The following is a 12,753-nucleotide window of genomic DNA, read 5'->3' on the forward strand; positions in this document are numbered from 1 at the left end:
TTGCGAGACGAGAGCGAGACGATATTTTTTCTTGGTCATTTTAATCGTAAGCCATTTGGTAATGTTAAGATTTTTTTGGTAATTGTCTATTTTTGACAGGAAATAAAAGAATGTGTGTAAAAAGAAGGAAATTATAGTGGATTATTTTTACTTGCATACCTAGTACCTATAGGTATAGGGCAAGTTTAGGATTCGTAAAAAAAATCGAACTCGAGATAACAATTTTACATGACATTACGATGATGGCGAATGCCAAAAAAGTGGGTCCGGCAATTCTGTCTGTCTGTCTCTATCTGGAGCTGCAGCCTAAACAAGTGAAGTGATTTTCTTCAAACTTATTAGTTAGCAGTTTTTGATGATTCCCTAGAGGGGAAATTGAAATTTGTTTTTTATGACCAAAACTAACGGTACCTGCCATATAACGGAAATGCAAAAGTAAATTTTTTCAAAAACGGCTCTAACGATTTTGATAAAAATTTTTGTTTGTAGTATTACACATAACAGCCAACTTTAAAATAAAAAAAATATTTTTTTGTACCGTTATCAACGGTACCTGTGATAGAACGGTTTTTTTCGATTCTGATTATCTCATACAACATTAACCCGATTTTAATGAAAATTTTTATAAAAAAGTGTTTAAGTAAAGGTAATATTAAAATTTTAGAAAATTTTCAAAAAACGCATTTTTGGATTTTTAAAAAATATTTCAAAATTTTTTTTTTGAAAATCAATTTTTTGAAAACGGATTAATGAAAAATTTTGAAATTTAGTTTTTATGTGTAAATTAATTACACTGTGCAAGTCGAAATTCTTGACAGGCGCGCGAATAACTGTTTCGCCCTATTTCGGACAATAGAAATCCACTGGCATCATTAGTTTTTCGATTTATCGGTACGACTTCGAACAAAATTTTTTTAAAAAGTTTTTTCAATTATTTTGAGAGCTTCCCACTGTTTTTAGTCATTTTTCAACCAAAAACAATATTTATATTGCTTATATTTCTGCTCAAACGTTATTTGCTACCAGTAGAAAGACATTATAAACAATTGAACAATTTATTTGAAATTTTAGTGATTTTTTTTTTAAATTGAAAATGGAAATTTTTTACATTGTTTATCGTTTTTTTCGCTGTTTTTGTTCTCTTTGCACAAATACATTGCATGTTTTCCATTAAAAATTAATTTAACTGTTAATTTAGTGTTGGTTAAACTTCGACAGTCTATCGATAGCATCGATAACAAAAAACATCGATACTTCACAAAACTATCGATAGTTTAATACTTCCAAATTATTTTACCACAAGGCTACCGATATTATCGATAGTTTTTTCTTAAAAATATCGATAATGGAAACTATCGATATCTATCAAACACTATGTTAATTCGTTGTTTACATCCAATGTCAAACGAAAACTTAACTTGTAGTTCAAATTGTGTTTAATTAATTTCAAAGCTATTTTTTTTTTATGAGAAATTGTACGAGTGGTTTTAAAACTTTTTGGTACGTATGAAAAATATTTCAATTTAAAAGTTATAAGAGACGTTGAATGGGCACCAACAAAGATTATAGAATATAGTATATATATAGTATTCTATAATCTTTGGCACCAAGCATTATTAAGTTAAGTTTTCGTTTGACATTGGATGTAAACAACGAATTAACATAGTGTTTGGTAGATTAGTTTAAGAAAAAACTATCGATAATATCGGTAGCCTTGTGGTAAAATAATTTGAAAGTATTGAAACTATCGATAGTTTTGTGAAGTATCGATATACTCGATATTTTTTTTTTGTTATCGATGCTATCGATAGACTGTCGAAGTTTAACCAACACTAAATTAACAGTTAAATTAGTTTTTAATGGAAAACATGCAATGTATTTGTGCAAAAGAGAACAAAAACAGCGAAAAAACGATAAACAATGTAAACAATTTCGATTTTTTTCATTTTTTTCAAAAAAAAATCACTAAACTTTCAAATAAATTGTTCAAAATTGTTTATAATGTCTTTCTTCTGGTAACAAATAACGTTTGAGCAGAATTATTAGCAATATAAAAATTGTTTTTGGTTGAAAAATGACTAAAAACAGTGGAAAATTCTCAAAATAATTGAAAAAACTTTCAAAAAAAATTTTGTTCGAAGTCGTACCGACAAATCGAAAAACTAATGACGCCAATCGATTTCTCGGGTCCGAAATAGGGCGAAACAGACAATCGCACACCTACCTCAAAAAAATTTTTCAAAAAACTTGCACAGTGTTATTTCTTCAAAATGGCATACCAACTATATTTTTGAAAAATGTTAGACATTTTTTATATGTATATAAAAAATTATTTAAAAAAAAAACTGCTCCTACGATTTTCGAAAATTTTTTTCTAAAAATACCTTTTTATACAAGTAATAAAATGGCATACTTGGTTTTTTTTTTAAAAACATTATTTAAAACGGTGTTTAATAAATTATAAAAATAGATTTTATTTTTTTACACTAAATATGAAATTTCTTGAAAATATCAAATTTTTCCTAATTTTCTTGAATAAAAAGCTTTAACATTAGAGTTACTTTAAGCATAAGAGCAAGTACGTGCGACCCCAGTCGTGCATTTTATTTAATCAAGGATTATTCCAAACAAAAATCCTTGATAAAAAATAATCGAGTGTGAACAAACCGGGCCTAACTGTGTTTTATTTTCCTACTGATTAAGTTCAGATTATGGTTTTTATTATAGCTTTACAACAAAAGCAGAATTTTGTTTTTTTTTTATTGTTTCGCAAATAAATAAAATGATCTGATCTAGATCTCGAAGAAAATAAAACACAGCTATTATTAAAAGTTTATAAAATTTCAATTAATTTTTAAACAATGTTTCAAATTTTTTTTTGTTGTAAATCAATTTTCTTAAATCGAATTTGTTTTCAAATTTCATTTAAAGAGTTGATAAATATATAAAAAATGGCATACCAACTTGTTTTTATGTACAAAACATTATTTAAAAAAATGCGTCGAACGATTTTAAAATTTTTAACCGAAATAATCATAAATCTCAGTTTCGGTTCATAGAAGTCGGTTTTGTTTTTCATATAAAAATAATTATTTTTTTCTAAAAAATCCTTTTTGGACGAGAAATCAAATGCATAACTTCGTTTTCTGATCAAAACCACTTAAAATGGTGTTTTGAATTAATAAATAAAGGTTTTATATTTTTTTTACTTCCGTAATTTTTTTCAAAGTTATTTTTAACATAAAAACTTGATTTTAATAGTCGAGGTTGGGAAGTGAAATAAAAACAAATTCCATATAGCGATGAAAGTCACTTTTTTTCTATATAAAATCCATTAATTTAAAATCTCTTAAGAACTATAAGGTTCTACATATTTTTAAAATTCAATATTTTTCATAATTTCTTACGAGCTTTTTCATACAAAGTTTTTATGTCATTTCTAACAAATACTTATAGGATCCTCTTTTGTGGCTAAATTAATGATTTTTTCATGATTCTATCACTTTACTAATATGTAAATATTTTATCCAAAAACCAGCCTTACAAAAATTTTAGATTGACTTTCTCTAAACTAAGGTGAGTTGACATAAAACCCTATAATTCTAAGCCAGCGAAATGTGTATTCATATTGCGGAAACAACTTTGCTCTAACTTAACCAATATTGAGTTAAAAACTTTATTTTAAATCCGTCAAAAGGCGAAACCTTTTTTTTTTCATATCGTTGAAACTCAGTTTCGAAAAAAATAGATGTATTCGTCCACTGTGGCGTATACGTATTTTAAATTTACGGTTTTTTTTCCTGTATAAAAATAAAGGGATAACGAAAGTATAAGTAATTGATGTCTTAAGTTCAATTAATTTTTGTCACCGCAAATCAAAGAATATTCCCTTGACTTCTTAATGTAAAAGGCTTGTGTTGTGGTTCAAAAATTGGCAGAGTTAAATATTAAGGATATCAAGAACATGGATAGCATTGTCAATAACTCCATTGAAATGTCACGCTCTCTGCTAAGTATTCTATGTCAGCAAATTGACATTTCTGACATAAATGTACATTAACGTTGTTAACCATATCAGTGTCAGTAAAGGATTAGTTTTTGACAAGCAAACATAGTAGGTATATCAAATCAATGACAAGCGAAAACCAAGAAACAATGATATTCCATTATTTGAAAGTACAAAATGCATATATCACAGTGGTGTTAATTCGTGACAAATTTCAAATTCATATCGAAAATTTAACTCCAAGTAAATTTCATGGTCATTCTTCATTTTTATTTAAATCTGTTGTTATTTAAAGAATAAGTGTGGGTTTTATTGATTTCAAATTCAAGGATTTTTTCTGTTTAAATGTCAATTTTTAAATAATTGCCTCTGCTTTCTCCCTAAAAGTAAGCCTTCCTAGAAACATTTATTAAAAACGGCGCAGTAGAGCTTTCATTAAATATATTTTACTTAGTCCCTGGAAAATCAGTTCCTAGAATAACTACAATCATCAGAAGTGGGTTAAAAGAAAAATTCTTAAAAATTCAAAATACCTACCTACATTTTTTCCATAGAATTGTAAGCTGCTCTCTTAACAAACAAATGAAATGCAGAAAAAAAAATACGAATACCATTTTCCCGTAAACAACATTTCTGTTAAAATTCTTGCCAAAAGTGATTCGAGTTGCCAACATTGTCCTTTTTACTCTTATACACACTCACGTGTGTGTATTTTGTGTTTATTTTTTTGTTCCGTGTTGTGGTTATTTTCTTCTTTTATTATTTATTTCGAGAGAAAAAAAACCTTTACCCTCTTTTATCAACATTGTCAACAGCAAAAGGGTCAATTTCTCTCACACAAGGCATTTAGGAATATTAACTCAATCCATGCCAATTTTTTTTTTTTTTGTAGTTATTTGTGTTTCCTTATTTCAAAAAGGTAAATGGGATTAATTCTTATAAAGGATATACTCATGAATGATCCAATTTTATATGTTTTTGATCCTTTTTTTTCATCAATTTTCTTCAAGAAATATTAAAAAAAATAGTGTTGACGAAAATTTGGTACCAACAAAATTTTAAAGGATCTCGAAGGATATTTGCAGGATTCGTGTGCTATTGTGTGTTTTTTTTTTTTTAATTTTATTTATAAACCACTTGAAAAAGGGTAAAATACAATTTAAAAGGGCGGAAACAATTCCTTTGTTCTAGAATCAAAATAATGGAAACTAAGTGGAAAGGACATGATATTGAAAGAATATCTTATTTTGATTAATTTAACAATATTCTCTTCTTGTTTTCTTTAAGATAAACTATTTATTTTACTCAAGAAGACATTATTTATATTTTAATCATGAATCGGAAGATGTTTTTTAGTCAAAACCACAATCATACCCATGTCGAAAACTGATATTTGACTTATTTACAATTGAAAACACTTGGGTGAGGGAGAGCATTCTTACTGTCAAGTCAAACTCATGATTTTAATTGAGAACACTCAAATAAGATTGGCATATGTATGGTTCTTGATAAAGGTGAATGAAAGCTATTTTGGAATTTATAATTCAATTGGTTTCATTAAATGCTATCAAGACTATTTGTAGTTTTAAAACGGAACTTATTTTCATGAAGATTCTCATAACAATAAATTAGTAAATTTGTACCAGTTGAAGCGTAACAACCACATCACTCTCTCTCCTAGTCAAATGTAACATATAAATCCTTTGTATTTAGAAACATCCCTAAATTCAGTTTTTGTCTATACTGAAACTGATTGACTTTACTCTGACCTTAATTAGCTTTTCGAAGTAAAAATTCTATATACCTACACTTGATAGATTAGAATCGATTTATCAAACTTCTTATGTAACTAAATGCTGAACTAATAGGGTCCGTTTCATCTACAAAATCATCCATGCATCATTACCCATTAGATGTCTTTAGTACTGGGAATTTGGGGACTTGGAAACTGTTTCGAACCACTGACCATTATTGGCACAAATCACATATGTCTTTTTTGTTGTTCTATGGAAGCTATTTGCATGCAACTTATTATATTTAAAACTGTGCATGTGTGATGGGAATATTCAGCTCTCTGAATGCTAAATACGAAAACATAACGTTGACATTGTTTTCCAAATAATGCGTGACTTTAAAGTAGGTCAGGCATTGAAAAAAAAAATTGTTTTTTTTTTTTTTATTTCTGGCAAAAGCAAATTTTTATGAAAATGTTGTAGATAATTTAAAGTTCTACAAACTTTTAACCTTAAATTCAAAAATAATGATTAAAATTTGACATTTCTTTTCTAAAAAGTAAATTTTCATACCCAACGCCGCAAAAAAAACCTTAACTTCAAAAAGAACCGATTTTTTCCAGTAATATTAATAAAATTTTCAAAAATTTCTTGAATTGGTCTAATAAGAGTTGAAAATTTTTTTATAAAAATTGGTAAATAAAAATTAAAAAGTAACATTAAAAATACAACAAAACTCAATTGTCAAATAAAGTAAAATGCACGACTGGGTGGCACGAACTTGCTCTTAGCGTTAAAGTTGCTAAAATTTTTAGATCTTCTTATATAAAAAAAAATTAAAAAATATAAAAAAAAGAGCAAAAAATTATTTTTTTAAAAGGAAAAAACAAGGTCTTAAATAGAATTGATTTCCAACGAAGTATGCAATTTAATTTCTCTTATTAGGTAACATTTTAGAAAAAATATTTTCAAAATCGTTAGAGCCGTTTCTTAACAGAATATTTTTTGTAAACAGTAAAAAAAAAAATTAAGTTATTCCATTTTGTAGTAGTTAATTAACACCTCAAACCAAAATTTCAAAACTTTTTTAAAATTTGATTTTTCAAAAGTGAAATTTAATATTTTTTCAGAACCAAAAGTTTATTTTTCATAATTTTATATAAAATAAAATGCACTACTGGGGTCGCAGGTACTTGCTCTTATGCTAAAAGTAACTCTAATGTTAAAGCTTTTTATTTAAAAAACACCGTTTTAAATTACATATGTTTTACAAAAAACCAGGTATGCCATTTTATTACTTGCATAAAAAGGTATTTTAATAGAAAAATTTTCCAAAATCGTTAGAGCCGTTTTTTAAAAAAATAATTTTTTATATATAAAAAATTTCTAACATTAAAAAAAAAAAAATTTGGTATGCCATTTTAAAGAAATAATTAATTTACACATAAAAACGAAATTTCAAAATTTTTCACCAACCCGTTTTCAAAAAATTGATTTAAAAAAAAAAAATTTTGAAATATTTTTTAAAAATCCCAAAATGCACTTTTTTTATCTAAAAGCCTTTGCATACAAATTTTCGCTGAAATCGGATTAATTTTGTACGAGATATTCAGAAACCAAAAAAACCGTTCTAAGACAGGTACCGTTAATAACGGTACAAACAATATTTTTTTTATTTCAAAAGTTGGCTCTTATGTGTAATACTACACATGAAAATTTTAATCAAAATCGTTAGAGCCGTTTTTGAAAAGAATTAACTTTTCTATTTCCGTTATATGGCAGGTATCGTTAGTTTTGGTCATAAAAAAAAATTTCAATTTCCACTCTAGGGAATCATCAAAAACTGCTAACTACCAAGTTTGAAGAAAATCACTTCACTCGTTTAGGCTGTAGCTCGAGGTACATATATACAGACAGACAGACAGAGTTGCCGGACCCACTTTTTTGGCATTCTCCATCATCGTAATGTCATGTAAAATTGTTATCTCGAGTTCGATTTTTTTTACGAATCCTAAACTTGCCCTATAGTTACGGTGACCATATTTCTGGAAGCGAAACCCGGGACGGATAAAAAATTCTTTGGATCGATTTGAAAATATTGATTTAAAAATTAAATTTTTTTAAATGAGTTTTCATAATTTTTCCTTATTTTGATATCAAGATTTCCTAAACGATTTAATGGGAGCGTTTTTGTTGAAATCATTTAAGTCGTTTACGAAATCAGAAATCAAGAAAATGGTTTTATAATAATGTCTGAATAACATCAAAAAAAAATTTTTTAATTAAAATCGGGAGAGCTGTTTTTTAACATTTTAATTTTATTTTACATGATTTTGAAATTGTATGATCAACTTTTAACATGTCCTTAAAAGTTTTGAAACTTAATATGTGCTCTTAATATTAATGGGAAGGTCCTCCGCTTCGGAATTTTCCATTTTTACATCAAGCTTCTACTAAAAAAAAATAATTTTTTTTTAAATCGACTTTTTAGCAAATGTCTTCACATATTCTTGTAGGAAATTGAACGCTCTACAAAAAAGGCCTTAAACACATTTTTCGTTTATCTAACCGTTTAATAGATATTTGAGGTCCAAAAATCAAGAAAATCTTTAAAAATTCGTTTTTTGTTCTAAATTTTGAAAAATTATAATCATCAAACGCGCAAGACATATTCTTGTAGGAAATAGATTGTTCCACAAAAAAGGTCTCATTAACTTTTTTCATTAATCTAACCATTCATTTTTTTGATATTTTGACTTTGGAGACTCCGTTTTGTTTCAGCAGGCTTAATGCTTTATCCGAAAAAATTAGAAAAATTTTAATTTACAGCCACTGTTTTCTTGTTTTCCGTACAAAGTATTTAAAATATTGAATACAAAAATCAGAGAATGTCCAAATACGGGACAAATTACAAAATACGGGACACTTATACGTCCCGGGTTTCTTAAATAAAAACCCGGGACAAGCTGTAGAAATACGGGACAGTCCCGGGTAAACCGGGACGGATGGTCACCGTACCTATAGTACCTATAGGTATCGCAAGTAAAAAAAAACATTTAATGCAAAAAAGGTTGGTACAAATGGCAACTTGCCATAGAACCATTTTCTTGATGTCACTTTTTTGTTTTAGTATCTCTAATGGTTAAAATCAAGAAAAAATTGTTTTTAAATATTTTTGAGTTAAAAAAAAACTCTTTTTGAATAATCAACTTTTCTTTTAAACGGACCAATGAATTCTAGTGAAACGCCAAGCAACTTTCAACATAAGAACAAGTACGTACGGGTCATGCAATGTTTTGAATACAAAAAATGAATCTCAAAACCTACTGTAAAGAATTCAATGTGATTTTTTGGTTTACTGATGGCCAGTAGGGGTGTAATTCTTAAGACAGCTCTTTAGAAAAATTAAATGATTTTGAAAAGAGCTCCTTTACATTGAATTACATATCAATTTTTTCAGTAAAAACTGAAAATAAACACAACTTTAAAAATTCATTCATAACTTTTAAGAAATCTGTTTTTTTTTTTCCTTTGTTCCAAGCAATTTAAATAGATTGCTATTACCTACTTGTTTCATTTAACTAATCAGTGGTTAAAAACTCATACTAATAAGAAAAAAAAAAAAACAAAAGAAATAGTTATAACCAGTGTATTATAGGGTTTCAATAATTATGTAGGTATATGGTTTTCGAGATTTCTAATTTTCTAAAATTGGGGTCTGTATTCTGTGTTCGTATTCTTGTAAATTTTTTAAAGATTTTCTAGATTTCATGTTTGCTATATCGGAATTTTTATTTTAAGATTTAGACTCCAATTCTTTTTGGGTACTTTTGCACGCAGAAAAATAATGTTTAACCAAAAGCTTTTTTTCGGTGGGTAAAAAAAAAATGTATTTTAAATAACGTAGTCAACATAATCGCCTCCGTAAAATTAAATTGTTTAAAATTAACTTTTTAGAATTGTATTTTAGCCATCTGACTTGTATATATTGATCGGGAAACTCATTTAAAAGCCGTGTTTTATTGGTACTCAGTATTTTCCTGAGTAAAAATTTTGTGCTGTAAACAACAACAAACGATTACTTTAATTTATTATTAATAATCATTTACTGTTGAAAAGTAAAAAATGTATTAGTTTAGAAACAATTTTGTTTTGTAAACCAAAGACTAAAAAAATTTTGTTTATCCTTAGCAGTAATTTGTTGCTGTTTAACATGCAAAATTTTACTGAGCTATGTACTGAGTTACCAATAAAACACAGCTAAAATTTGAGATTTTAGTAAATATTTAACCGCGAAAGTGGGTAAGATTAAACAATTTTGAATAACCGAGTCGACTCGTCTAATTTTAACCGGGTTAGTTTGCAGATGCTATATTAGCAAATTACTTCTATTAAATTTACACGAGTTTTACGTTGTTTATAACAGATCTTCAGGGAAAATAAAAACTTGCTAATTATGTCAAACTAACCATTTCCTGCGATATAGGTATACGGTATAGCGCCATATCTCCAATTTTTTCATAGACATACAGTGGTGGAAAAATAATTAGAAACGTTCTCCTTTGTTTACAAAATGTTATTTTTGAAGTGAAAACTTCTTTAGTATCGTAGTGATTTGAAACAAGATGAAACGAAAACGCGACACGACTTCAACTTGTTATAACTTTTTTGTTTTAATAGATAGATGAATGAAATTTGTACTGTAGATAGGTAATTAAATAAATTATAATTGTACAAAATTTAAAATAATTTCATATTCAAAATTCGGAGATACGAGTAATTTAAAATTATTATAACCGCAAACATTTAATAAATTTTGTTTACATTCCCTAAATTTTGTTATATTCAAGTCTACGTCTACACAACCTAAGCAACGCATATCATTTGTTCTGATTTCGTTGGTCATTTCAAAATAATTTTTAAAGAAGTTTCGTTTGAAAAGCTTTTTTCTTTCTTGTTTATCCGCGAACTTTGAAGTAATTTTCCATTTTTTCCATTCTAAAGGAGTTACTCATAATTCATTCAAATAATTCCAAAGAAAATTTCAAGGACTTTAATGTTGATATTAAAAAAAAAAAATAAGTACAAAAAAAAAAAATGTCCCTTAGCTGACAAAACTACACCACTTTACATCGTCATCTTTTTTATAAGGTCAAGGTGAAAGTAAAAAAGAAAATAGGAGTAGCCAATAAAGTATTGTATCAAAAACCGTTTAAGGTTTCTTCTTCTATTTTATTTTTCAGGTGGCTTTTTTTCTTGTCAGTTAAATTAAGCCAATAAAACCTATGTTATCATCAAAGCTTGCCTTCTCAATTTACAGGAAACCTAAGTTGTCCGTCAGAAGAAGGTTTCCTTGGAAAAAATATAATAGTCACGCGATATTTTTTGATAGGTACTTTTCCGCACGAATAATATAACCAGAACAATCACCCCCTTACTCCCCCTTACACACATTCTACTTCGGAACCATTAGTGGGAAAAATGTTTCCTGACAGCAGTAATCCCAAGAAGAAAATATCATAACCTTTTTTTTCCTGTGCCTAGAATTTTTTGTTTTTTTTTTTTTACATCCTTTACACTCTTGGGAGTAAAGCAGGTACATGTCAGCATGACTCCCTTGGAAAAAGCAAAAAAAGGACCTTTTTGTAAAAAAAAAAATAAAAACAACAACATAAAATTCCATCTGAAAAAATGAAGATGGAACAAAAAAGAGGACTCACCGCACGAGCATCGCATTTGGTTGCAATATAAAATAATCCCAAGAGAAGAACCGTCCAGTATTCCCAGGACTTTTTCATGTTTGTCGTTGATGTTCTCATCCTTACTCGAGACATCGTCAATGAATTATTTTTTTTTTATTTTTTTCTTCTTATTTTGGCACAGTAAGACACACGCACATATACACTTGGGACTTGAAAAAAAAAAGTAGAATAAAAATGAACACACACAAGGAGCAGTTTTTTCTGCAGTACAATAAATATTTTTTCTTCCTTTAGCTTGGTCTTTCAATTTAGTTGACCATATATCCTGATTATTTAGGATATAATTTTTATTTATTAATTTATTTTTTTTATGTTTGGTTCACAGAACAACCACTATAACTAATTGGCAAAATTCCCAAAGGGGTCACACTTTAAATAAGTTAACAAGGATAATACAATACATATATAAGAACACAATATAGAGAACCCCGTTACTCTAAACTGTATATTTTATTTTTAAATTTTTTTCTCAGAACTCGAATTTTTTGAGAAGAAACACAGAAAATTATTTGAAGAACCGATAGCGTTAGCAGCCAAAAAGCATCTGAAGGCAATCGCGTTGATTTGTTGTCCTTTTAACCTCAGTGGGGTTTGAGCTTTTTGATATAAAACATACAGGATATAAAAGCTTAGGGTTATTTTTTTTTTTTAACAAAATTTTTCGCTGACTTATTTTCTTTAGTATTTTCTGCCTGAATTCGCCGCAAGGACATGCGTATTAAAGTTGTTTGTGTTTTGAATTTGAAGTTTGTGTCATCAGCTGTTTGGAAGGACATAGAGTAAACATCAGAATTTGTTTTTGTTTTCTTTTTTTTGCTTTCTACCATTTTCAAAGAAAGCCGGTAAGTGAGGTATTATAAAATGACCAAGACCAACCCATTTTAGACCCACATTGGCATTATACACACCGGTAAGAAAAATGTGCAAAAGTTTCTTCTTGACAGAGGATAAAGCTTTTTTTTTATATTGTTATCAGACAAGTGTAACAGAAGTTTTTAAGTTCCTTAACTGATATGTCAGATTAGGATTTATTCTATTTGATGGGGTTTTTAAAAGGGATGATGTTTATAAGCTTGACAGAAGGCTTTTTTTTCTTTATAGAAAAAGTGTATAGGTCTTTTAATGGTTGGACTTGGACTATTATAAAATATTAATCTGAACTTTCAACAAAGGTGGGAAAATAGTCGATGAAATTTGACATTAGAATATGTATTATATAGGTTTTTATAAATGTGGGTATGTTTGTTCTCTC

The 12,753-nt window shown here is 27.8% G+C and overlaps 1 protein-coding gene across 1 annotated transcript in view; it reads right to left on the minus strand.

The window, feature by feature from the left end:
* The window catches only part of LOC129909934 (mucin-5AC), a 43,088-nt gene extending 31,034 nt beyond the window's left edge, over window positions 1-12,054 (minus strand). Inside the window, exon 1 of the mRNA XM_055987106.1 lies at window positions 11,460-12,054. Coding sequence (XP_055843081.1) covers window positions 11,460-11,573 — 114 coding nt within the window. The 5' untranslated portion in view covers window positions 11,574-12,054. The remainder of the gene's footprint in view (window positions 1-11,459) is intronic.
* Between the last annotated feature and the right edge of the window lie 699 nt (window positions 12,055-12,753).

The sequence above is a fragment of the Episyrphus balteatus genome, chromosome 2 (assembly GCF_945859705.1).
Source record: "Episyrphus balteatus chromosome 2, idEpiBalt1.1, whole genome shotgun sequence".
NCBI lineage: Eukaryota > Metazoa > Arthropoda > Insecta > Diptera > Syrphidae > Episyrphus > Episyrphus balteatus.